The sequence below is a fragment of the Bufo bufo genome, chromosome 3 (assembly GCF_905171765.1).
Source record: "Bufo bufo chromosome 3, aBufBuf1.1, whole genome shotgun sequence".
In the NCBI taxonomy this organism is placed as follows: domain Eukaryota; kingdom Metazoa; phylum Chordata; class Amphibia; order Anura; family Bufonidae; genus Bufo; species Bufo bufo.
The window spans coordinates 367,404,014-367,431,649 of record NC_053391.1 but is presented as its reverse complement, the minus strand read 5'-3'; the positions used below and the strand labels follow the sequence as shown (position 1 = coordinate 367,431,649).

The following is a 27,636-nucleotide window of genomic DNA, read 5'->3' as shown; positions in this document are numbered from 1 at the left end:
AAATACATTATACAGTATTTCTATCGGCCACCACATGACACATACAGCCCTGCTACAAACATTGAGCATTCTTTACCAAATGTTGCCCTCACAGCGCAGCATAGGGCGTCTGCCATATTTATGATGGGTTGGGTTGTGAGCACACTTAGGGAAAACAGACACGATAAAAACGCATGCGGCTCAGAGAAATGCAGTCAATGGACTACAAACGTGCACCATATGTGACGCCGGCTTTGGTGTAAATCCACACCCTGCAGGGAGACCCTGCGTTACCAGCTCACCAGCAGTGCAGAGAAGCCCAGCCCAGTTCCCGGCTCCTCCCACACATGTGACTGATCACATGGTCGTGACGTCATCAAAGGTCCTTTCGCTTGCTTGGAACGAGTACTTCCCAACGTCTCAACTGCCTCTTCACTTCCTCCTTCCCAGCGCAGACAATGAAAGAGAAGGAAATGCAAACTTGCACAACATCTGCCCTTCCAGCCTCCCCCAACCCCAGCAGCTCTGTTCCCCCCCTCACACCTCCTGAAGGGCAAGCAGCGCCGTGCAGTGGCGCCGGCCAAGGTGAGTGCTACCTAAGTGTCAGCTAGGTCCGCTTCCTCCCAGTGCTGTTTACTGATCGCACTTTAGTAATGACTGGGCCCTCTGCTGGCCAGGCTGCAGTCTGGAGCTGTGTATGTGTCACCCACACTTGTCCTGGTAAGTGTGCTCTCTATACTGGCTCTTCTTTAGGGTTGGGAGCAGCCTGGTGACTTAGTCCTTGTTCACACAGCACAGTTTTTCATGTTTTTTCTTTCCCCATCCCAAAATGAATCCTAATGTAACAAGAAGATTTTCTTTTCTCCTTTGGGTCAAAGTTTGGTCCCGGTTAAAATCCGATGCTCCTTTTTGGAATGATGTCTAAAAGGGCTGGTATTGTGCTGGCGCTTCCATGTTGAAGGCTATCCAGCACAGCTACATCTCTGAAGAATGGTGGTTCTGATCCCTGGTGGGTGGAGTGTTGTCATGGAGACACCGGAATACATTGATGGCCTGGTAGATGGGCACATAACTCCCACCGTGCACCCAATGTTGGACGTGGACGTTGTTGTATTGTATCGTATTTGGTGACATGAATGCAACAATTTTTCCAAGACAAATCTGGAGTCAGAGCAGAACAGAAATTGTAGGATACAAAGTTCTGGGAGTCCTAACAAAGCTGCCCTCAGCCGGGAGGTGGATGCAACTGTATCCAGACCGTGCCCTCTGAGCCAAACAGCCTGGACTTCAAGGTGATCCAGTCTACCTATACTGATACATTGTAGCGGATTTCTCCTGCAGATTAATAGCTCCCAGTGCATTGTTGAGATGTGATACTGTTGTGACCACCTCTTAGCTGACAGTAGCAGTAGGGCATAGACATTAGATAGCTGTCAGCCAGGCCCTGGTTGGGCCAACAGCTGTCTCTCCCAACCCCTTCATACATGTGCTGGCACAGCCAAGCATCCATCTGTCCTGCATGGAGAGAGGGAAGAAAGCCAATGCCAGACTCCACTGGCAGTGATTTATCTCCCAAGAACAAAAGGATCAATCATGTTAAAATCTAACTGCCTGATCCTTATCTCCCCCGATATCTACCTCTGGGGGAGCGTTGGGAGGCCCCCATACACGGTAGATGGTTTGCCATTCCCGCTGAAATTGTGAGGTTTGGTAGATATTTATCTAATGTGTGTGACCAGGTTAAAATGGTTGTCCGGCCTTGGAACGACAAGTCCTCCTGAACATAAAAAACCAACTCAACCGTCCATGGTCCAGCCACTGCTCTGTTCTCAGACATTTCCAGTCCTGCAGGATCAGGAAGCAGCTTGGTCCCGTGACTGCTATAACCAATCACAGGCATTTGCAGTTACAGTATGAATTCTACGTCATTGCTGTAACTTAGCGTTCACGCCGCTGTGACTGCAGAGGCTGATGATTGGCTGCAGTGGTCATGGGACCAAGACCTGGCCGGAAACAGAGCAGCAGCAGGACCACAGACAGGTGAGTTGGTTTTCTTTATGCCCAAGGGGATGGGGAGGACCCTAGGCATTGTCAGCTCCAAGTCCAGACATCCCCTTTAAGGGTCCATTCACACATCCGTAAGTGTTTTGCGGATCCGCAAAACACGGGCAATATGCATTCCGCAATTTGCGGACCCCACATCGCCAGCACTATAATAGAAAATGCCTTATCTTGTCCGCAATTGCGGACAAGAATACGACATGTTTTATTTTTTTGCGGAAGCATGGATGCGGAAGTACGGATCCGCAAATGCGGATGCGGACAGCACATTCCGGCCCCATCGAAAATGAAAGGGTCTGCACCCGTTCCGCAAAATTGCGGAACGGATGCGGACCCATTTTGCGGACGTGTGAATGGACCCTAAGGTTTTGAGCATCAACGTGGAAACGACTGTTTCCTTTCATTGAAGGCAAGCAGAGATCTGGAAAATGGTGTAAAATTTAAATTAAGTATTTTACACAATTTGCAAACTTTTGTTATACAATGATCAAAAAGAATCTGTCACCCCCAGAGTTCTTTAGTTTGGGGCCTCTATATAATATCTGTGTCAGTACGGGTCGCTGCATGAACTGGAATGCCTTTGTGTGTGCTGAGATCTTTCATACTTGTGATTTGAGTATGTTGTTGTCTTTGCAGGTGAGGCAGCCGCTTGTCATGCCCCTCCTACATCTGATGTCTCAGAAGAACTTAGCAGGCAGTTGGAGGATATCTTAAATACTTATTGTGTGGCTGCTGGCCAAGAAGGAGTGGCAGACTCTGAGGAGACTGACAAAGGTCCACCAGAGTCTTCTAGGAATGGGGAAACCAAGCCTGTAGTGCCAGAAGTTAATGGCGTGAAGGCGGAACCACGTGGTGCAGAAGACAACAGGACAGTGAGTGACCCTGATAAAGATCAGAAGCGTGTGCAAGACAAGAAAAAGACAAAGGGGCTCGGTAAGTAGTAATGTTCCCTGAAGTCTGCAAATGTCGCCAAATCTTTTCATTTGATTGGTCTGATAACAGCAAAGTACAAGAGCTAGATTCAAAGTGAGAATCCGGAGCACTGAGGGTGTATTACTGCCAGTTCCATCTATACATGTGGTCAAAATCTACTCTGTAGGCAGGGGCGTAGTTATAGTGGAAGCAGGGGAGGCGGCTGCTACGAGTCCTGTACTCAGAACCAGCCCGCCCGGGAGGAGGACTAAAAGTAAGAATTAGTCTTACCGGTAATGATGTTTCCAGGAGTCCGACATGACAGCACTACATGAAGGTTGTCTCCCCCGCCCACTATTGGGAAAGGAAACAGAGAGAGGTTAAAAGCTCCCACCCACCTCCACCAGTGTTTTATAGATTATCACACAATAATGGGTATCGTAATACAAAATAAAAATACTTCAAATATTAGGGAGGGAACTACCAGTGCTGTCATGTCGGACTCCTGGAAACATCATTACCGGTAAGACTAAATCTTACTTTCCAGGACGTCCTCCATGACAGCACTACATGGAGTAGGAATACCAAATTAATCTAATAACTAGGAAGGGACCGCAGCCTGAAAGAACTTTACGTCCGAATGTCTGGTCATTATTCCCTGACACATTTAATCTATAATGTTTACAAAAGGTATGGGAACTTGGCTGCCTTACATATCTGGTCAATAGAAGCATTTGCGTGTTCGGCCCATGAATCCGAGACTGCTCTCGTTAAATGAACCCTAATATCTTGAGGACAGGGGAGCCCCTGGCCCTGATAGGCCTCTTTAATCACGGTTTTAATCCATCTGGCTAATGTCGTTTTAGAAGCTTTCTTGCCTTTATTGCGGCCTGAGAACTGAATAAACAGATTAGAATCTAATCTGAAGGTACTGGTAACGTCTAGGTAGATAAGGAGAGAACGTCTAACGTCTAGAAGATGGAACTCCTTCTCCTTTTCGGTTTTCGGATCTGTGTAGAAGGTTGGTAGTACTATTTCCTGATTAAGATGAAAGGAAGAAACCACTTTAGGTATAAAGGATGGGTCTAGCCTTAGTATGACTCTATCCTCACGGATGGTAAGGGCTTGGATTTCCCCTAGTCTACGAGCTGATGTGATAGCTACTAGAAACATCGTTTTCCAGGACGTCCTCCATGACAGCACTACATGGAGGTTGTCTCCCCCGCCCACTATTGGGACAGGAAACAGAGAGGTTAAAAGCTCCCCCCCCACCCACCATCACCAGTGTTTTTTCCTGTCCCAATAATGGACAGGGCAGAGAGTGGTCTCTTGTAGACCTGCATAAACTTTTTTTATTTTTTTTATTTCGCCGGGCTAAAACCCCTATGCTGGGGTCCCTTAGCCTCCCAGCCCTCTCCAGTACCTGTGGGTCACGCGACTCGCGGCTGGAGGCGGGTATACCAGGGGCTGGGATACGATAGCCGCAACCCCGCCGGGGCTCTGGGCTGCAGGACGCTCCTCCAGGAGGGATCGCGCGGGAACCGGAGCGCTTCTCTTCTCACTTCCGGGTTCGGCGCTGAACCGGAAGTGACAACTAAGCACCGGCAGAGGAGTGCGCATGCGCGTGACCTCCGACGCCGGATCCAGTATGGCGGCGCCCTGCGGACGATCCCCAAGCGGCGAGGGACGCTGGAGGCCTAGCGAACGGCCTCGCGTCCATCCAGAATCTGTGGGAGGAGCATCCACGTCAGGAGGGGTAAGTGCCAGTGGCATTTAAAAGTCTGGTGGGCTAGGTGTCAGTCCCTCAGTCATGGACTCGTCCGGTGTGAGAGAGCAGTCCCCAGACCCTCCTGCCCAGGGACATGTGAGTAACCCAGCATTACATGTGGTGAAGCTGGCGTATGGGATAGTGATAGGCTCAGGGATTTATGGCCTGTTTTTCTATCATCATGTCTCCTAGGGAGAGAAAGATCCTACCCTAAAGGTGGACATCAAAAAGAAGCCCAGGAGATGCGCTATTTGCAATAAAAGGCTTCAGGAGTCATATACAAAGAAGCTTTGTACCGATTGTATTAACAAAATGATGAAAGGGGAACAGTCGTCCCTTTTAACGGACATTAGAGCCATCATTAAGGAAGAGGTCAAAGCGTCAGTTTCCTCCTTAATAACGCCTAAGGTGGCTGAACAGACCACCGGGATTAAAAGACCTAGGGAAATCTTGGAGTCAGACACAGAGGTCATAGAGGTGGAATATTCAGGGGAGGAGGAAGAAGAGGAGTCTTTACCTTCCTCATCCCATGAGGAGAGACGCAAGTACTGCTTCTCAACTGAGGATATGGATTCCCTCCTAACTGCAGTTAGACAGACTATGGATATCTCAGACGAACCAGCTAAAAGATCCATTCAGGAGGAGATGTTTGCTGGCCTGATTACAAAACAGAGGAAGGTGTTCCCCTTAAATTCTAGCCTAAAACAAATCATCCTGGATGAATGGGAGGATGTAGAAAAAAGGCTGTTTATTCCTAGAGAATTTAAAAGCCGTTTATCCTTCGACAAAGAGGACACTAAAATTTGGGAAGAAATCCCCAAAATCGACGCCCCGGTCGCAAGGGTAGCTAAAAAAACAGCGATCCCATTCGAAGACTCCTCCCAGCTGAAAGACCCCATGGACCGCAAAGCCGATGGTCTCCTGAGGAAATCTTGGGAAGCTTCTGCGGCCTTAATGTCTACTAACGTGGCAGCTACTTCAGTGGCTAGGTCCCTTTTATTGTGGTTATCTCAGCTGGAGAATCATTTGTCAATAGGAACTCCCAGGGAAGACATTTTGGAGACTATCCCGCTCCTAAAGATGGCGACAGCCTTTACAGCGGACGCCTCAGCAGAGTCAGTCAGGTTCGCAGCTAAAGGCGGGGCCCTTCTGAACACCGCAAGAAGGGCTTTGTGGCTGAAGAACTGGTCTGGTGATCTCACCTCAAAGAATAAGCTATGTGCAATCCCCTTCTCAGGATCATACGTGTTCGGCCCTAGTCTGGACAAAATTCTGGAGAAGGCCTCAGACAAAAAGATAGGTTTTCCTGAGACTAAAACTAAGAAGACGCAGTTTTTTCGTAAAAAAATTCCAGCCAAAAAACCAAACGTATAAGGATAAGGGGAAATCAGGGAGATGGTCCTATCCTAAAGGGGGTAGGGGCAGAGGATTTCTGCTTAATCCCAACACTTCCCAGGACAAACAATGACGCCAGACCAGTCGGGGGGAGATTAAGATCCTTTCTCCCAGCATGGAGCCAGGTAACTCAGAATCCTTGGGTGCTCCAAATTATTCAAGAAGGGTACAAGATAGAATTCATATCTATTCCGCAACACAAATTTGTGCTAACAGGGTACGGAGGAGGTACACAACAGGAAAATCTTTTAAAAGACGTCGCAAAACTAAAAAATCTAGGTGCAGGGACTCGCGTCCCTGCGGGTCAGGAAGGCAGGGGCTTCTATTCAAGGTTATTCCTGGTCAAGAAGCCGGATGGTTCTTTCAGAACTATAATCAACCTAAAACCTCTAAACGTCTTCATAAAGTACCGTCGTTTCAAGATGGAATCAATAAGATCAACAACACCCCTCATTTCTCAGGGAGCGGTAATGTGCACCTTAGACTTAAAAGATGCATATTACCATGTACCAATACATCCGGACCACCAAAAATTCCTAAGATTTGCAGTAAGGGAAGCAGACAGAGTAAACCACTATCAGTTTCAGTGCCTGCCCTTTGGGATATCAACAGCCCCCCGGGTGTTCACAAAATTTATAATAGAGATAGTGGCCTTCCTCAGACTGAAGGGAATAAAGATTGTACCTTATCTAGACGATCTCCTCCTAACCGCAGACTCTGCACCGGTTCTAGCGTCACAAACACAGACAACAATATCCCTCTTACAAGATCTCGGCTGGATCATAAATTGGGAAAAATCGGACCTAGTACCAGAGACCAAGAAGATCTTCCTGGGAACACTACTAGATTCGAACCTACAGAGGTCTTTCCTTCCACCTCAAAAACAACAAAACCTTGTCAAGAAATTGAGAGCATTTCAGGGGAAATCAGTGTGCACCATCAGAAATGCCATGAGCATTCTGGGCCTGATGACATCTTGCATATTTACAGTACCGTGGAGTCAACATCACACGAGAGTCCTGCAGAAGATGATTCTATCGGTCTGGGACGGAGACCACCGATCCATAGACCGAAAGATCCTTATAAAGGAGAATGCTCGAAGGTCCCTGGATTGGTGGCAGACATCAAGCAACCTATCAAAAGGCGTTTCCTGGAATCTAAATCCGTACGTCATATTAACTACAGATGCCAGCCAACAGGGTTGGGGGGCAAAGGTTGGAATCTACTACTTCCAAGGAACCTGGAGCCAGACCATAAAAAACAGGTCTTCAAACTTCAGAGAACTTCAGGCCGTTTGGGAAGCTCTCAGACAGAGTCAGGATCTTCTGAGCGGACAGAACATACGAATCCTGTCAGACAACATGACAGCAGTCTCTTTCCTCAGACATCAGGGAGGAACAAGATACCCTCTCCTCCAGAATCTAACAAACAAGATTTTTTCCTGGGCAGAGGAGAATGTGCTGTCAATCTCAGCCGTACACCTACAAGGTTCAAAAAACCAGTCGGCAGATTTCCTCAGCAGACACTTTATAGATCCAAACGAGTGGACTTTGAACAGACAGGTGTTTCTAGAGTTGACAGCCTCATGGGGATATCCGGACATCGACCTCTTTGCTTCAAGGGAGAATACTCAAACAACCTCCTTCTTCTCCCGGAATCCTGCCGATCACCCCACGGCCGTAGACGCTCTATCTCAAACCTGGAACATGAAGCTGGCGTATGCGTTTCCTCCTTTCCCTCTGATTTCAGTAGCCCTAAAGAAGATCAGCAGGGAATCGGCCAAAGTGATCTTCATAGCTCCCTTTTGGCCAAAACAAGCCTGGTTCCCGGTCCTGTCCTCTCTGAGTCAAGAAGAACCGGTTCCCCTCCCTCTCAGGCCAGACCTGTTGCATCAGGGTCCAATATGGAATCCGGAAATAAACAGGCTGAAACTAACAGCGTGGCTTCTGAAAGGGACTTGTTAAGATTACAGGGGTTCTCAGAAGAAGTAATAGCCACTATTCAGAGAGGCCATAAACAGGTGACCTCGGCGATTTATAATAAAATCTGGAAAAAATTCTGCTCCTGGATGGCGCTGAGAGGGAAGAATCCTCTACTCCCGAGTGTGGGAGATATTCTTGATTTCCTCCAGGAAGGGTTTAACATGGGTCTCAGGCCCAGTACCCTTAGGGTCCAAACTGCAGCCTTAAGTTGGTTTCTAAACTACTCCCTGTCAGAAAACCGATGGGTAAGCAGGTTCTTAAAGGCAACCACACGGATTAGGCCAACACTAAGGTCCCAGGTCCCTCCCTGGGATCTGTCGCTAGTTCTTAATGCCTTAACAAAATCACCTTTTGAACCCCTACATGAGAGTAGCCTAAGAAACCTGACCTTAAAAATGATGTTCTTAGTGGCTATCACATCAGCCCGTAGACTAGGGGAGATCCAGGCCCTCACCATCCGTGAACCGTACCTTACAATCTGTGAAGACAGAGTCATATTAAGACTAGACCCGTCCTTTATACCGAAGGTAGCTTCTTCCTTTCATCGTAACCAGGAGATAGTACTACCAACTTTCTTCACAGAGCCAAAGAACGAAAGGGAGAAGGAGTTCCATCTTCTAGACGTCAGACGTTCTCTCCTTTTCTACTTAGACGTTACCAGTACCTTTTAGAGTGGACTCAAATCTGTTTGTTCAATTTTCAGGCCGCAATAAAGGCAAGAAAGCTTCTAAAGCAACCTTAGCTAGATGGATTAAGATAGTCATTAAAGAGCCCTATCAGAGCCAGGAGCTTCCCTGTCCCCAGGAGATTAGGGCTCATTCAACGAGAGCAGTCTCGGCTTCATGGGCCGAACATGCGAATGCGTCTATCGACCAGATATGTAGAGCAGCCACCTGGGCAAGCTCCCAAACCTTTTGTAAGCATTACAGACTGAATGTGTCAGGGAATATTGACCAGTCTTTTGGACGTAAAGTTCTTCAGGCTGCGGTCCCTCCCTAGTTATTGGATTAATTTGGTATTCCTACTCCATGTAGTGCTGTCATGGAGGACGTCCTGGAAAGTAAGAATTAGTCTTACCGGTAATGATGTTTCCAGGAGTCCGACATGACAGCACTGGTAGTTCCCTCCCTAATGATTAGAGTAATCTTCCTGTTACTTTTTTGTACTATGTTACCCATTATTGTGTGATAATCTATAAAACACTGGTGATGGTGGGTGGGGGGGGAGCTTTTAACCTCTCTGTTTCCTGTCCCAATAGTGGGCGGGGGAGACAACCTCCATGTAGTGCTGTCATGTCGGACTCCTGGAAACATCATTACCGGTAAGACTAATTCTTACTTTCAAGGTTAAGTTTCTTAAGCTGCTTTCCTGTAGAGGATCAAAGGGTGGCCTTGTTAAGGCATTGAGAACTAGCGACAGATCCCAAGGTGGAACCGGGGACTTTAGTGCTGGTCTAATCCGCGTGGTTGCCTTTAAGAACCTGTTTACCCATCGATTTTCTGAAAGAGAGTAAGGCTGCTGTCTGAACCTTAAGGGTACTGGGTTTAAGACCCATATTGAACCCTTCTTGGAGGAAATCTAGAATATCTCCTAGACTCGGGAGTAGAGGATTCTTTTCTCTCTGTTATCCAGGAGCAGAATTTTTTTCCAGATTTTATTATAAATTGCAGATGTAACCTGTTTATGGCCCCTCTGAATGGTGGATATTACTTCGTCTGAGAATCCCTGTAATTTCAACAAGTCCCTTTCAGAAGCCACGCTGTTAATTTCAGCTTGGTTATTTCTGGATTCCAGATTGGACCCTGATGCAGCAGGTCTGGCCTGAGAGGTATCGGTATCGGATTTTCCTGACTTAGTGAGGACAGAACCGGGAACCAGGCTTGTTTTGGCCAAAAGGGAGCTATGAAGATCACTCTGGATGATTCCCTGCTGATCTTCCTCAGGGCTATTGAAATCAAGGGGAAAGGAGGAAACGCATAAGCTAGCTTCATGTTCCAGGGCTGGGATAAAGCATCTACTGCTGTGGGATGATCGGCTGGATTTCGGGAGAAGAAGGAGGCTGTTTGTGCATTCTCCCTTGATGCAAAGAGATTGATCTCGGGATATCCCCATGTTGATGTCGGTTCTAGAAACAGCTGCCTGTTCAGAGTCCATTCGTTTGGATCTATAAAGTGTCTGCTGAGGAAATCTGCCGACTGGTTTCTTGAATCCTGTAGGTGTACCGCTGAGATTGACAGCGCATTCTCTTCTGCCCAGGAAAAAATTTTGTTTTCCAGATTCTGAAGGAGAGGATATCTTGTTCCCCCTTGATGTTTGAGGAAGGAGACCGCTGTCATATTGTCTGATAGGATTCTTATAGTCTGACCGCTCAGGAGATCCTGACTCTGTTTGAGCGTCTCCCAAACGGCCTGAAGCTCTCTGAAGTTTGAAGATCTGTTTTTTATGGTTTGGTTCCAGGTTCCCTGGAAGTAGTAGATTCCGACCTTTGCACCCCATCCTTGTTGGCTGGCATCCGTTGTCACTACAATATATGGACTTTTGATAGGTTGTCTGTTATTTGCCACCAATCCAGAGATCTCCTAGCATCTTCTTTTTATAAGGATTATTCGGTCTATGGATCGATGGTCTCCGTCCCAGACCGCTAGAATCATTTTCTGTAGGACCCTTGTGTGATGTTGACTCCACGGTACTGTGAAGATACAAGATGTCATTGGCCCCAGAATGCTCATGGCCTCTCTGATGGTGCACACTGATTTCTTCTGAAACGCCTTTAATCTTCTGACAACGCTTTGTTGTTTTTGAACTGGAAGAAAAGTTCTCTGTTGATTCAAAATCTAGCATCGTTCCAAGGAAAAACTTTCTGGTACTAGGTCTGATTTTTCCCAATTTAGGATCCAGCCTAGATCCTGTAGGAGGGATATTGTCGTCTGTGTTTGCTCCATTAGTACTACCGCGGAATCTGCGGTTAGGAGAAGATCGTCTAAATAAGGTACAATCTTTATTCCCTTCAGTCTGAGGAAGGCCACTATCTCTATTACCAGCTTTGTAAACACCCGAGGGGCTGTTGATATCCCAAAGGGCAGGTATTGAAATTGATAGTGATTTACTTTCCCCGCTTCTCTTACTGCAAATCTCAGGAACTTTTGGTGGTCCGGATGTATTGGTACATGGTAATAAGCATCCTTTAAGTCCAAGGTGCACATTACCGCTCCCTGAGAGATGAGGGGTGTAGTTGATCTTACGGATTCAATCTTGAAGCGGCGATACTTTATGAAGACGTTTAGGGGTTTTAGGTTGATTATAGTTCTGAATGAACCATCTGGCTTTTTGACCAGGAATAATCTTGAATAGTAGCCCTTGCCTTCCTGATCTGCAGGGATCTTCTTCCTCTTCCTCATTCGAAAATTCCACCTCTATAACCTCTGGGTCTGAATCTAAGGCTTCTCTAGGTCTTTTTATCCCGGTGGTTTGTTCAGCCACCTTAGGCGTTATCAAGGAGGAAACCGACGCTTTAACTTTAATGATGGCTCTAAGGTCTGTTAATAGGGATGGCTGTTCCTCTTTCATCATTTTATTGATGCATTCCACACAAAGCTTATTTGTATATGAATCTTGAAGCCTTTTGCTGCAGATAGCGCTTCTTTTTACTTTCCACCTTGAGGGTAGGATCTTTTTCTCCCTAAGAGACATGATGATAGAATAAGCAGGCGATAATGTTTCCCTAATCCTATCATTATTCCCTTCCTTGAATTACTCACATGTCCCTGAGCAGGAGGGTCTGGGCACTGCTCTCTCATACCGGATGAATCCATGAGTGAGGGACTTGCACTTAGCCCAACCAGATCTTAAATGCCACTGGCACTTACCCCTCCTGACGTGGATGCTCCTCCCATTTCTCCTTCCGGCCGCTCTCAGAGGTACCGGATGGGACGCGAGGCCAGAACTCCAGGCCTCCAGCGTCCCTCGCCGTGGGGATCGATCGCAGGGCGCCGCCATACTGGATCCGGTGTCGGAGGTTACGCGCATGCGCACTCCTTCCCGGCGTCTCTACATCACTTCCGGCTCAGCGCAGAAGGCCGGAAGTGACAGAAGACGCTCCGGCTCCCACGCGGTCTCCCCTGGAGAAGGCATCCTGCAGCCCAGAGCCCCGGCGGGGTTGCGGCTACCGTTCCCCCAGCCCCTAGGATTTCGCTCCAGAAGTGAGCCGCATGACCCACAGGTACTGGAGGGGCTGGGAGGCTAAGGGACCCCAGCTTAGAAGTTTTAGCTCGGCGAGATAAGGAAAGAAAAAAGAAAAGTCCAAAGGAGAGACCCTCTCTCTGCCCCGTCCATTATTGGGACAGGAAAAAACACTGGTGGAGGTTGGGGGGGGAGCTTTTAACCTCTCTCTGTTTCTGTCCCAATAGTGGGCGGGGGAGACGACCTCCACGTAGTGCTGTCATGGAGGACGTCCTGGAAAAGATTTTATTGTCTGGGCCCCCGCAATAGTATTATAAAATGACATGTCGTATAAATTTAGACAGCACTCCAAGCGATTATGATGCTTAGTGAGTTTTATTTCATTTCAGCCGGACATAGTGGTACACTAGAAACAATGTTTTGGGCAGAATGAAATGCCCTTCATCAGGCAGTGAGATGACCATTTGGCTCACATGTGGTCACCTCACTGCCTGATAAAGGGCATTTCATTCTGCCCGAAACATTGTTTCTAGTGTACCACTATGACCGGCTGACATTAAATAAAACTCACTAAGCATCATAATCGTTTGGAGTGCTGTCTAAATTTATACGACGTACATAGTTCTTGGGGTGGAGCAAAGAACAAAACCCTGACTAGCACCCACACCAGCCAGGATATGAGAGAGTCAGGGGCGGATTAAGTGCATGATAGGCCCGGGGCTGTCTACCCAACTTGGGCCCACACTCCATTTTATTTTTATTTTATTTTATTTTTTTGTATGAAGAGGCTGTGGTGCTTCATGGGCGCCACAGTCTCTTCTTAGGCCATATGACATCTTCAGACTAAAAAAAAAATACCCCAAATTGGGTCCTAAACTGAAAAATTTGGTCACCAAATTTAAAATACACATAATTGTAATGAAAAAGACATGGAGGAGAATACAGCACCACATACCTCTTACATCCAGTGACATCTCCTGTCATGTAGACCTTCTCTTTCCTCTTCTCCTCCATTTGACCCAGACCACCATGGCAAATTCTTTCAGCCGCATCTCGTCTCTACAGTTTGTAACACAGACACGTTAGATTTCTAAATTTTTCCATCAACCTCCCCATCCTGGTGTCCCCACAGTGTCATCCTGCCACCCCCAATACTGTGCCCGTTGTGCTCCCCAATGCCCCAGGAACTATACTGCTGAAAAAATAGTGACCGTAATAGACATAATTGGGGTAATTTATCAAACTGGTGTAAAGTAGAACTGGATTTCCAAAAGAGCTGTCAAATATGAAAGGTGGAATCTGATTGGCTGCTATGGGCAACTAAGCCAGTTCTGCGTTACACCAGTTTGATAAATGATCCCAAATGTTCCTATAGTGTCCACAGCAGCTATAATGTCCCGTAGAGTGCCCCGAGTAATAATACCACCCTCTATTGTGCTCCAGGCAATAATCCCTGTATAGTGTCCCCAGAAATAATAGAATTGCCCCTAAAGTGCCTCCCCAATAGCAACACCCCCATATAGTAATTTCCACCACACTGCCCCCACATAGTAATCCCTACATAGTAATTTGCCCCACACAGTAATTTCCCCCAAACTGCCCCCATATAGTAGTTTGCCCCCCACACAGTAATTTGCCCAACACTGCCCCCACATAGTAATTTCCACCACGCTGCCCCCACATGGTAATTTCCACCACGCTGCCCCCACATAGTAATTTCCACCACGCTGCCCCCACATGGTAATTTCCACCACGCTGCCCCCACATGGTAATTTCCACCACGCTGCCCCCACATGGTAATTTCCACCACACTGCCCCCACATGGTAATTTCCACCACACTGCCCCCACATGGTAATTTCCACCACACTGCCCCCACATGGTAATTTCCACCACACTGCCCCCACATGGTAATTTCCACCACACTGCCCCCACATGGTAATTTCCACCACACTGCCCCCACATGGTAATTTCCACCACACTGCCCCCACATGGTAATTTCCACCACACTGCCCCCACATGGTAATTTCCACCACACTGCCCCCACATGGTAATTTCCACCACACTGCCCCCACATGGTAATTTCCACCACACTGCCCCCACATGGTAATTTCCACCACACTGCCCCCACATGGTAATTTCCACCACACTGCCCCCACATGGTAATTTCCACCACACTGCCCCCACATGGTAATTTCCACCACACTGCCCCCACATGGTAATTTCCACCACACTGCCCCCACATGGTAATTTCCACCACACTGCCCCCACATGGTAATTTCCACCACACTGCCCCCACATGGTAATTTCCACCACACTGCCCCCACATGGTAATTTCCACCACACTGCCCCCACATGGTAATTTCCACCACACTGCCCCCACATAGTAATTTCCACCACACTGCCCCCACATGGTAATTTCCACCACACTGCCCCCACATGGTAATTTCCACCACACTGCCCCCACATGGTAATTTCCACCACACTGCCCCCACATGGTAATTTCCACCACACTGTTTCCACCACACTGTTCCCACATAGCAATTTCTCCACATAGAAATTACCCCACACTGCCCCCACATAGTAATTTGCCCCCACACTGCCCCCACATAGTAATTTGTCCCCACACTGCCCCCACATAGTAATTTGTCCCCACACTGCCCCCCCCCCAAGTAGGCACATGAAATAAAAATAAAAAAAATTAACAAAAAAATGAAAAGATAAATACTCACCTATGTCCAGGGCCAGGCGCTTGCTCGCAGAGGAAGGCGGGATGAGTCAGGCGCGTCACAGTGCTGCGTCCCGGCACAGGCGCGCGATGACTTCATCACGCACGCCTGCGCCGGGATTTCTCTACCGCATAGGCCTTAGGCCTACAAGGCCTGAAGCCTATGGCGGTGATTGCGGACGGGACAGGGAGCTACGCGCTCCCGTGCCCCGCCGCAGTATGTGGGCGTTCGGGTCAGCGTTGGGCCCCCCAGCGGTGCTGGGCCCGGGGCTGCCGACCTGAACGTCCCTATTGTAATCCGCCACTGGAGAGAGTGCTGTGATCATCTGTTTAAATTATAAAATGACATGATATACAGTGACATTTAGTAGATATGTGTAAGAAACATACAGAGGGGCTCCTGGGCCAGGTCTGAAAGAGCCATCTTGACCAGCTGCAGGAGGAGAGGGTGCACAGGAGGAGAGGGTGCACAGGAGGAGAGGGTGCACAGGAGGAGAGGGTTGCAAAGAAGTTAAAAAAAATTACTGTGGGGCCCAGTCAGTTTTAGTTACACTATTGTCTGCAGGAGTTCTAGACACAGCCGAGCAAGTGGCAGGAGTGATCTTGTGATACGTCGTCGGACTGACACAGAACCGCAACACTCCTGTTTAGTTTTTGTATCTATACCAACTGGTATATTAGGACATCCATTATATTTAGCGTTGAACGAATCGGGATTGGATTGCTGTATCCAAACCTGACTCGTTTGAAAACCTTGTTAACAATATATAAAGTACATGTAACAATATACAGTTACAAATGAATCGGGTTTGAATACAGCAGGCCAAACCCAGTTCGCTCAACACTAAGTATATCAGCGGGCCTTTCGTAGTGACAGATTTGCTGTTAAGAAGCAGCTTTAGTATAGTTGTATGAGATATAACATGGAATATTGAGATCCTTTAAGTAGGTTAATGCTCGAAAGCAAATATTTTCATTTACCATTTCTATGTATTTCAGGAAAGGAGATCACCCTGCTAATGCAGACCCTAAACACACTCAGCACCCCAGAAGAAAAGCTGGCTGCCCTGTGCAAGAAATATGCAGAACTGGTGAGGAAAGACAGAAGTGGAAGAAGATGATAGTTTGTCAATTAATATGATCTTATGATCTCTTCTCTTGTGTTTCCAAAGCTGGAAGAACATAGAACGTCTCAAAAGCAAATGAGAATCCTGCAGAAAAAGCAGACTCAGCTCATCCAGGAGAAGGACCAGCTCCGTAACGAACACAGCAAGGCCATTCTGGCTCGGAGTAAATTGGAGAGTCTGTGTAGGGAGCTGCAGAGGCACAACCGAAGCTTAAAGGCAAGTGGAAACCTCAAAATACATGTAAATGTAATAGATTTGTAATGTATAGTAGAAGTGTTATACATATGAGGCACCAGGGGTATAGTAGCTATACCCGGTGGAGAGGCAGCAGGCACAATCGAGGTGGTACACCAGTCCTTCTGCTACTTAAATGTGTTTTCTGGATCTTCTAAATTGATGGCCCATCCTAAAGATAGGTCATCAATATTTGATTGGTGGGGATCTGACTTTCGGCACCCCGCCAATCTCATGTCTGAAAAGGCTAGTGACAACATTGCCTGAGAGGGAAGCAGCAGAAGCAATGACAGGGAGCTGAATTGTCACTATGAATCTGGTTCAGGCCAATTAAATGAAAAGAAATAGTGATATCTGCCCTTGGCACAAGCGAATGGGGTTGAGTTGCAATACAAAGCACAGCCACTATACAGTGGATGGAGCTGTGCATGGTATGCTGCCAGGAGACTCTTCAAACAGCAGATCAGCGGGGGTGCTAATTGATGAGCATCCTGAGGATAGGTCATCAATATAGAAGACCCATTATGGATCAGTTTAGATCTTTCTCTTTGATTGGCACAGGAAGAGGGCGTACAGAGAGCCCGGGAGGAAGAGGAGAAACGCAAAGAGGTGACGTCTCACTTCCAGTTGACGCTGAATGACATCCAGACTCAGATGGAGCAGCACAATGAGCGCAACACTAAGCTGCGCCAGGAGAATGTGGAACTAGCTGACAGGCTGAAGAAACTGATCGAGCAATATGAACTGAGGGAAGAGGTAAGACATAACTGTATGGAGGCTAAAACCCACCTCAGGATCTGGAGCTAGCAGGCCACTTTCCTAGATCAAAATGTATACAAATTTTAGGTTTGTTGATGCACCATGATACCATGTGAGGTTGGAGATTTTATTTTTATTTTTTCCCCTTTTTTCAGCAAATTGAATTTGCACTGGATCAGTTTTATTTATTTTCTTGTCCTCTCTACCTTTTCCTTCCCTTGGTGGAACTTGATGGATATTGTTTTTCTTTCTGAGAAACTTACCAGTCAACTTATAGCATATGGCCCTATTACATGCATATGTATTAACCCGTGTCACATAGAAACATACCCTAAACAAATGTTGACACCATACAACAACTTATAATATTAGTTCACCTTTATTATAGTATCAAAAGTATAAAAACACTTTAAAAGTTAATATTGATAAGCAGTATCGATAGTAGTGATCACTGCTGTTGCCAGCTTAAAGTGGTTATCTGACACTAACAAATGCCCCTCACACTGATTCTACTTACCTGTTCCCCCGCTCCCTGTGCCGCTCCTGATGTTACCTAGACTAGTAATGGTTCACCTGCATAAATACCCACCTCTTAGGGCATATTTATTTTGTACTGCTTCATTAGACGAGCAGAACAACAAAAATAACGGAAGTTTCGGATCAGGCACATAACTGACAGGAACTGAGCTTTTTTTTGTCCAGTCTTTTTATAGAATCTACAACAGGGGCGCCAAATGAAGCCTCAAACGCAGATGTGAACATGTCCTTAACATTACTTAGGCCTATGTATTATGTCATTGAATTACTGCAACTTTTGTACTCCTCCTCAGCTAAAAATACTTCTCAAATATGGTAAAAGGAGTATCTTTACTCTTCTGGAACAAATGTAGCGCGGCCTCTGGCTGGAAGGTAATTGCCACTAGGAGGAAACATGTGGGAAAGATAAATTGTCTAGTAAATTTAGAAAAGATGTTCTACAAGAAGAGAGGAGTGATTTCTGAATTGAAAAATGATGGGTTCTGTGGATTGATGCTTCTGGACTAGCCTCAAGAGAATTGAGATGTCGGCTGGGTATAATACAATGCACAGATTCTGGGTATCAACGGGCTAGTGCCGAAGGAGTTCTCTTTCTAATTGCATGTGGCCTGTTTTTTTTGTTTCTCTTCTGTTATTATATTGTATGATCTCACTGAGAAGTTATGTCTATATATTTAAAATGCTGGTGTGACTAGGGGGGGACTTAAAGAACTCTTAGCCATTCTGGACTTCGAGACTGGTTTACTTTTTCATTTACTGCTAGTTAGGAGAGGGTTTACTTTGTTTTGTTGTGCAAAAAAAAAAAAAGGATTAATAAAAAGACTATATATAATAGATGGTAATCTCATAAAATCTGGTTCTGTTAGACCCCACAAATAGTCATTACGACTGATCATGTCTCCTTTCTTCACAGCACATTGATAAGGTTTTTAAACACAAAGATCTTCAGCAGCAGCTGGTGGATGCCAAACTGCAGCAGGCTCAAGAAATGCTGAAGGAGGTGGAGGAGCGTCATCAGAGGGAAAAGGACTTTGTAAGTCCAATGCAGTTTCTTTACGTTCCCCATCTGTGTTGACCGTTATGAGCTCTGTGCTCTGTGATTAGCATTGATCAGGACATTTTTTGCTATTTCAACGAGCCATCTCCAGAAATTGTGTTGTATCTACAGTTATTTCACTAAACAAGAAAAAATTGGATTTTTTATTTCTCATGAAGCTGTTGACATGGAAATACTTTGTACTTTATTTTGAGCATCAGTTATGCTCAGTTACCATCAGTTTGCACGAAATATAACTGATTTGTCTTTTTTTGAGCATCCGTTGTGATCAGTTTGTACCACTTCTGTTAGATATCAGTTATTTTTGACAGGAAAAATGACTGTATGCAAAAATAACTGATCTCTGACAGAACTGACACAAACTGATCATAACTGATGCTCAAAGTAACGGATCCGTTTTCTTGACGGATCAGAAGAACGGAAAGCTAAGGCTACTTTCACACTAGCGTTTTTGCTGACTCCGGCAGGGTTCAGCAAAAACGCTTCCGTTACTGATAATACAACCAACTGCATCCATTATGAACTGATCCGGTTGTATTATCTTTAACATAGCCAAGACGGATCCGTCATGAACTCCATTGAAAGTCAATGGAGGACGGATCCGTTTTCTATTGTGGCTGGAATGGAAAGCAAACTACAACATGTTGTGGTTTGCTCTTCGGTATGGGAACTCAACTAAACGGAACGGAATGCATTTTGGAGCATTCCTGTTCTGTTCAGTTTTGTCCCCATTGACAATGAATAGGGACAAAACTGAAGCGTTTTTTTCCGGTATTGAGACCCTATGACTGATCTCAATACTGGAAAACTAAAACGCTAGTGTGAAAGTAGCCTAAGACCAGGTTCACATCTGGCACTGTAATCCGGTCACTGTATCCAGTGTTAAGTGTTGCGTGTATCATTGCATGTACGCTGGATACATGCCAATAATCAGACGGATCCGGCTATGCACGGTGGTATCCGGATATGCTGGATACGGTGAACTCTAGCAGTCTGTTCCTCTGCCGGAACAGACTGATGAAGTTTACAGCGCAGATGTGAATGTAGCCTAATAGGTGATCAGTATCAGATCTCTGGGGTTATGACAGCTGGGACTCCCCAGTGATCATGAAAACCGATGTCTCTTCTCCCATCTCAGTGGGGTGGTAGTGCACATATGTATCCTCCTGGATAAGAGCTTGTGTACATTTCTTTTTTCCCCCAGAAACTATAGCCTGACCTGTAAGACTCAATTCGCCAACTAGGCAATGTCCACAAGTAGAAACTTAAAAGGGGTTATTCAGACTATGGGTATTGATGACCTTTCCTCAGGTTGGTGGGGGGGTCTGACATCCAGCAAAGCCCCCCCCCCCCCCCCCCCCACTGATCGGCTGTTTTGGGCTGCGCAATGCTGTAAACCAGGGATGCTCAACCTGCGGCCCTCCAGCTGTTGCAAAACTACAATTCCCAGCATCTCCTAATAGCTGTAGGCTGTTCAGGCATAATGGGAGCTGTAATTTTGCAACAGCTGGAGGGCCACAGGTTGAGCATCCTTGCTGTAAACTATACAGCAGACAGCTCCGTACACTGTGAGAGGCCATGCTGTGGTGCTCAGCTCCCATTCGAGTTTTAGTATGCCAGCACAAGAAACTACAGCGTGTACAGAGCCTTCTGCTTCCACTCAGTACACTGTTAGCTTCAGATGCTGCATTAACCCAAAATAGATAATCGTTGGGGGTGCTGGGTGTCGTACCCCCACCAATCTGAGAATAGGTCATCAATATTTGTAATCTGGAGAACCCCTTTTATTTCCCCCAGTTATAAGTGTTTAAAAAAGGGTTTGTGAAAAATACCTTACGTAGCAATTGGTTGAAGAAAATCCATAAAAATCCTATGAGTGTCTAAATGTGAGACAGATATATAACATTGCAAGTATTTCTGAACATTCCTGTTCTCATGATGTTTAATCTTCACATTAATTTTTATATATAGCTCTTGAAGGAGGCCGTGGAATCCCAACGTATGTGTGAGCTCATGAAGCAGCAGGAGACCCACCTCAAGCAGCAAGTAATCATCTTTCCCTTCCATTCTTCATTTGGTTTCCAGTGAATCTGCATATTTCTCCTTAATCAGAACTGATTGTGTATTGATGGATCTTTCATGATGTTTCTTATTACTGTCTGGCCATTCCTATTTTCTTCTGTATGAGAAACGGGAATTTATGAAAATCTGCTGCAACATCATATAGATAGAAATCAGTGCCATTTATTATGCATAGATGACCCGATTGTTGCTGCAGAGTCAGATCATATATGTCTAGAATTATCCTTGTTGGCTACTGCCCTATGTAATGTAACCGATTCTTCACTGCTTGTATCACTCAGTTGGCCCTGTATACAGAGAAGTTTGAGGAGTTTCAAAACACTCTTTCTAAAAGCAATGAGGTCTTCACAACCTTCAAACAGGAAATGGAAAAGGTGAATAATCAGTTATTTATTTATTTTTTTTGTTAAATTTCTAGACATCTAAGGCTACTTTCACACTAGAGTTTGGTGCGGATCCGTCTTGTATCTGCACAGACTGATCCGAACTGATAATGCAAGCGCTTGTATCCGTTCATAACGGATGCGTTTGCATTATTCGTTCAAAAAAAGGTCTAAGTCAAAACGGATCCGTCTTGACTTGCATTGAAAGTCAATGGGGGACGGATCAGTTTTCATTTGCACCATATTGTGTCAGTAAAAAACGGATCCGTCCCCATTGACTTATATTATAAGTCAGGACGGATCCGCTTGGCTCCGCATCGTCAGGCGGACACCAAAACGCTGCAAGCTGTGTTTTAGTGACCACCTAAAAAACGCAACGGAGACCAAACAGCCAAACTGATGCATTCTGAACGGATCCTTATCTATTCAGAATGCATTGGGGCTGAACTGATCCGTTTTGGGCCACTTGTGAGAGCCCTGAAACGGATCTTACAAACGGACCCAGAAACGCCAGTGTGAAAGTAGCCTTAATTATGTCTCAAAATTATGCAAGGAACTAGTACTTTTACTTGTTAATGGACTGTTCGTCATTCTGTCGAGGTGAAACTGTTTCCTAGTTTGTCATTTTGGTGTTTGTCATGCAGATGACCAAAAAAATCAAGAAGTTGGAGAAAGAGACAACCATGTACCGATCCAGATGGGAGAGCAGTAATAAGGCGCTGCTTGTGATGGCCGAGGAGGTGAGAGTGACCTGTGGATTGAATTTTCTTTACGTAAAACAACTAGTCATGACATCCCATTTATGTAAACCAGTAGGATAAGGAGACTTTTTTTTTTTTTTTTTTTTTATATATGTTATTGTCCTTTTTCCATTTAGTAACATAGTTTATAAGGCTGAAAAAAGACATGCGTCTATCCAGTTCATCCTGCAAGTTTATCCAGAGGAAGGCAAAAAAACTGTGACGTAGAAGCCAAATTCCTTCCCAACTCCAATCAGGCAATCAGAATAAAACCCTGGATCAACGACCCCTCTCTAGTAGCTATATCCTGTAATATTATTACTGTACACTCCAGAATACATCCAGGCCCCTCTTGATCTCTTATTTTGAGTTCACCATCACCACCTCTTCAGGCAGTATTCCTTTCAATTAGGCCTCTTGCACACGAATGTTGTGCATCCGTTCCGTGCATTGGGGACTGCAATTTGCCGTCCCCAATGCACAGGGCAGCGTCCATACGGTGGCTGGGATGGATCAAGACCCATTCAACTTGAATGGGTCCGTGATCCGTCCGCACCGCAAAAAAATAGAACAAGTTCTATTTTTTTTGCGGTGCGAAGGCACGGACAGAAACACCACGGAAGCACTCCGTAGTGCTTCCGTGGGGTTCCGATCCGTGCTTCCGTTCCGCATCTCCGTGATTTGCGGACCTATTCAAGTGAATAGGTCCGCATCCGTGATGCGGAGTGCACACGGGCCGGTGCCCATGTATTGCGGACCCGCCGTATGCAGGCCGCCATGGGCACACACCGGCCATTTTCAAGAGGACTTAGTGTGTGGTTAACCGGATAGGCCAATAACCTTATAAAATCAGACGGGTCAAAAGAAGTTAAATCTAAACTCTAACAACTAGAAAAGCCACTAACCGTTCTAGGCATATTTTTACTAGAGTAGACCCACCTAACACATCGTGCATACTGAATAGTGTGTATGGCTGAGCTTCACTTTCCTGGACTGAAACTGGCAATAGACCAGATGCCCTTCTGCTGTCGGCTCTCCTTTTACTGATCTTTTGTGAATGTTCCATCGAGGAGTGGCTGCTTGGTATATACTTGTCTTTTAGGATATCTGCCTCATGAGCTTGTTCCCCTGCACTGTGTTTACCCCTCATTTTAGAGAGGTGTTGTCCTGCTCCATTTTATTTAACTATTGCTGGAGAAATATCAGTGGATTCTGTCATATGATTTAGGTGGAAATCTGTGGCTAAACCATGGCAGAATCCTCTCCAGGAGACATAGGGGCACATATTTTAAAATTATTATTAAGCCCCTGCGCTGGCGGTGGATCGTCAAAGTTATGTAGGGACCATTTTCTATGACCCCCCCCCAAGTGAGCAGCCGCCGCCGGGCACAGGGAGATGAGCGCTTCCATTGCGCTCATCTCCATTGTAAACTGCCTGTGCCAGCGGAGGTGCAGGGGAGGGAGAGGCGTGTCCCTTCCCTTTCCTCTGATAGGCTGCAGGCAGGCACCGAAGTGGAGGAGAGGCCCCGCCCCCTAATTACTCCTGTTTACCTTTCTAAAGCTAAAGGACCTTTGATGATGTCATCACAGGTCCTGTAAGGGAACTGCACAGTGTAAAGTGTAGTTCCCAGGTTAGAACAGTGCATCTGCCAGGACCTGTGATGACATCATCTTCAACATCACAGGTCCTGCAGAATCTAGCAAAGGAACTGCACCCAAAATGGTGTAGTTCCTAGGTTTCAAAGGTACATCTGCCAGGACCTGTGATGACATCATCACAGGTCCTTCAACCCCTAACAGCAAGTATTAAAAGTTCACAAGCAGCTCTGTATTGATCCATACAGACTGGAATGGAGAGGTAAGAGGAGGTCCTCCACTTTTCATCATTTACCCCCCCCCCCCCCTCCATGCCCTGTTTTTACTCATTGCTCACTCATGTATACTACTTCAGACAGTTACCACTACCTCATGTACCTCACAGTGACTATAATGCATAACTGACCACATATTTCTATAAACACTGCATCTACAGTATTATACCTTCTATGTGTCATATCAATTCACTACTCTGTGTGTGTATATATATATATATATATATATATATATATATATATACACACACACATACATGCACACACACTGCATATATTACACAGTATTATACATGCAATATGTACAGATATATAGTATATACCGCAGTGCACTGATATGTGAGGTATGAGGTATAATAGATGCTGTGTGTACAGATATCAGTACACTTCTGTATATACTATATATGTGAGGTACGAGGTATAATAGATGCAGTGTGTACAGATATATAGTATATACAGCAGTGTACTGATATGTGAGGTACGAGGTGTCAATACACTGCTGTATTTACTATATACCTGTACACACTGCATCTATTATACCTCGTACCTCACATATTACACTACTGTATATACTGTATACACTGCATATATTATACCCCGTACCTCACATATCAGTACACTGCTGTATATACTATATACCTGTACACACTGCATCTATTATACCGCGTACCTCACATAACTGTACACTGCTGTATATAATATACATCTGCATCTATTATACCTCTTTTGTGTGCCAGGGCTGTTTTGTAATCCCATTCCGGCCCTGATGGCATAAATTATAAAACGCAGCAGCAAGAATAGTTCATGGAACAAAGGGAGGGGCTATAAAAGGGGAATGGGGGCCCAATTTAGATTCCTGCTATGGGGCCCAGTGATTTTTATGTACGCCCCTGGCTGCAGGCACTAGGCCGGCAGCCTATCAGAGGCCGGCGCAATGACGTCATCGTGCCGCCTGAGCCTTACATTACAGCGTGGGACACAGGAAGAGGCTGCATCGCATCGCTGACACTTAGGTAAGTATAAGTGTTTTTTTTTTTTTTTTTTTTTTTACAATAGTGTTACTGGCACATTGGGGGGGCTTATTACAAAACTGGCACATGATGATGGGGGGGACTTTATACTGGCACATGATGATGGGGGGGAACTTTATAGTGTCTGTGACTTTCAAAGTCCCACAGTCCTTTGTTCTATTGCTTTAAGTATATTCTTGTTTTGAAACAACATTGATTCTTTCTTAAAAACGGGGGGAGGGGGGGGGGCGCAGTTTGCCATCTTTGCCCTGGGCACCAAATGGCCTTGTCCCAGCCCTGCCAGGCACCCCCTTTTGGCGTGAGCAGGGATGAAGTTGCAGATTCTGCCGTAACATGGCATGCGACAGAATCTGCGCCGGATATATGACACAAAAGTAGCGTTTATCTGTTCGTAAATGACCCCCATAGTGCTGAAAGCACATGTTGGATATATCTCTGCTTCTGCAAACTGTAAAACTGCTCATAAACAAAAGTTGGCCTAAAGAAGCAAATTTGACAATTTCAGCAATATCATTTGAGAGTTATCTTCGAAAAGGCCATTTACAAGTCTGTGGCCAATTCGAGTCCATTCAGGCTGTTTAGTTTTCCATATTGATAGTGAGATCTTTGTATAGATGATTAATGTAAAGTGGTTAATATTCATAAATGGGAGGAGCCGTCTAGTGATAACTCCGCCTATTTATGCCTTTATATAATAATAACACAATACTTTCGCTATGCTTTACACTAATCACTTATGCTAACTGCATGCGCCTTACTAACTCGCTACCGCTAACAAGTACACGCTACACAAAAGGGTATAAATATAACGGTGTTTATTAACACACTATAACAGTCTAATATTTGCTTATAATTATATATATCTATATCAATGGAATAGATATATATATTTATAGCAGCACACAGCAATATGTAAACATACTAATACGGTTCTAACTACACTAACACATTCCCATATTCCACCCATAAACTAACTAGACAATTCACACATACAAGTATATTAACAATCCCACCCGTCTGTACTCACTGTCCCTACAAGGTTAACGAAGGGTTAAAAGGATTTGTTTGCAGAGCAGAAGCATGCTCTACAGGACCAGGGGAGAGATACCAGGGGTCAATCAGGGTCTCAGGGTTGTAGGTAAGGGACAAGGGGTACCGAGGGGTGTCAGACAAGGGACCAGGGGTACCAAGGGGTGAGCGTTGGTGGGACAGGGTCAATACAGGGGTTACTAGGGGTGAGGCACAGAGGGGTATGGAAGGGTTAGGGGTCACTAGGGGAACAGGGGACTTCAGGGGGTGTTGGTGGGATAGGGGTGGTTCAGGGATCAGGGCACAATACTTAAGGTTTATGCTCGTTGTCCAGGGTGATCCTCGCCCCTCCTGAGCGCCGATCGCGCTCTCTCCTCATCATGGTGGGGTAGGGACGGCAGGGGTCCGGTCAGGCTGTCCTGAGCGCCGATGCGCTCTCCTGGGTCCGGTCCTTCAGGAGGGGGCAGCCAGGCACTTCTGTCGAGTGCCGATCGCGCTCTCCTCCTGAAGGGGGGTAAGGGCTGCAGGGGACGGGTCCGGTCGGGCTCTTCACCTGAGCGCCGATGCGCTCTCCTATCAGGTGGGGGCCCAGACTCTAACTCTTCTGGAGCGCAGGACGCGCTCCTCTTTCAGGTGGGGGGGGGGGTCCCGATCCTAGCTCCAGAGTGCCGGGGCCGCCGGATATTTATCCCCCGGCGGCCCGCACTCCCGTGCCACCAGGGGGCGCGCGCACTGCCGTCCAGGACACGTGGGCCGGCGCGGTGAGATGACGTCAGGGCCGCGTGCACTTGCTGACAGGCGGGAGATCCTTTGATCTCCCGCCTGTAGCTCTCAGCATTCCGGACATCGCAATAGTAATTGCGATGCCAGAATGCGCATAATAGAGTGAGCGGAGGTATCTCCTCTCTCTCTATTATGCCTAATTATCTCCAGCAGGGCCGCAGATAATTAGAACAAAAGGATTCAAATTCTATTGAATTTGAATCCTTTTGAGTTCACCAGAATGACCGGACCTTGTCCGGTCATCCTGGCGCCTTCACCCAGTTACATCAATGTAAATGCTTGGGGCACATTTACATTGATGCATCTGTGTCCATGTAGGGAGGGGGGGTATATATGGTATGGGGATATATATGATAAGGGGGCATTATAGGATACAGGGGGCATTATATGATATATCTATTAAGGGGGCACATACATATATGAATTCCCACAGGGGCATGAATGAGCCCCTGGGGAATATCAGAGAGCACAAGCCCCTACAATAGCCTTTACATCATAAGGGGGCACATATTTCCCACAGGGGCCACCATGAGCCCCTGGGGATCACCATGGGCAGACGTGCGCAGATGCTGGGCACATCTGCGCACATCGTCCCATGATGCTATGGCTAATGTATGCACATATATACCATACATGTCCGCACGTGTTTGCAGGCATGCATGGATATATGTGCATACGTCTCAACCGTTGCTCAACAATTAATCAACCTCATTCTGGCCAATCATAGCCTTAGGTCTCCTGCACACAAAAGAAGTGTGCTCCCCGTGGCCGTGCTGCGGACCGCAGCAGATCGCGGACCCATTCACTTTAATGGGTCCGCGATCCGCCCGTTCCGCAAAAAGATAGGACATGTTCTATCTTTTTGCGGAACGGAAATACGGGGCGAAACCCCACGGAAGCACTCTGTAGGGTTCCGTTCCGTATCTCCAGATTTGCGGAATGCCCACGGAATTGCGCCCATGTATTGCAGATCCGCAAATGCGGTCCGCAATATGGCAGCA

At 46.2% G+C, this 27,636-nt stretch overlaps 1 protein-coding gene and 1 long non-coding RNA gene across 2 annotated transcripts in view; both read left to right on the top strand.

The window, feature by feature from the left end:
- The first annotated feature begins 351 nt into the window (after positions 1–351).
- TXLNA (taxilin alpha) overlaps positions 352–27,636 on the top strand; it is a 28,229-nt gene continuing 944 nt past the window's right edge. Inside the window, exons 1-9 of the mRNA XM_040424556.1 lie at positions 352–564; positions 2,677–2,973; positions 16,002–16,093; positions 16,175–16,345; positions 16,925–17,119; positions 18,573–18,692; positions 20,688–20,762; positions 21,080–21,172; positions 21,826–21,921. Coding sequence (XP_040280490.1) covers positions 438–564; positions 2,677–2,973; positions 16,002–16,093; positions 16,175–16,345; positions 16,925–17,119; positions 18,573–18,692; positions 20,688–20,762; positions 21,080–21,172; positions 21,826–21,921 — 1,266 coding nt within the window. The 5' untranslated portion in view covers positions 352–437. The remainder of the gene's footprint in view (positions 565–2,676; positions 2,974–16,001; positions 16,094–16,174; positions 16,346–16,924; positions 17,120–18,572; positions 18,693–20,687; positions 20,763–21,079; positions 21,173–21,825; positions 21,922–27,636) is intronic.
- Positions 3,106–12,602, top strand: LOC120995386. Its single transcript, XR_005777582.1, has 3 exons — positions 3,106–3,226; positions 5,366–5,367; positions 12,559–12,602. It is a non-coding gene; the product is annotated as an uncharacterized LOC120995386 (long non-coding RNA).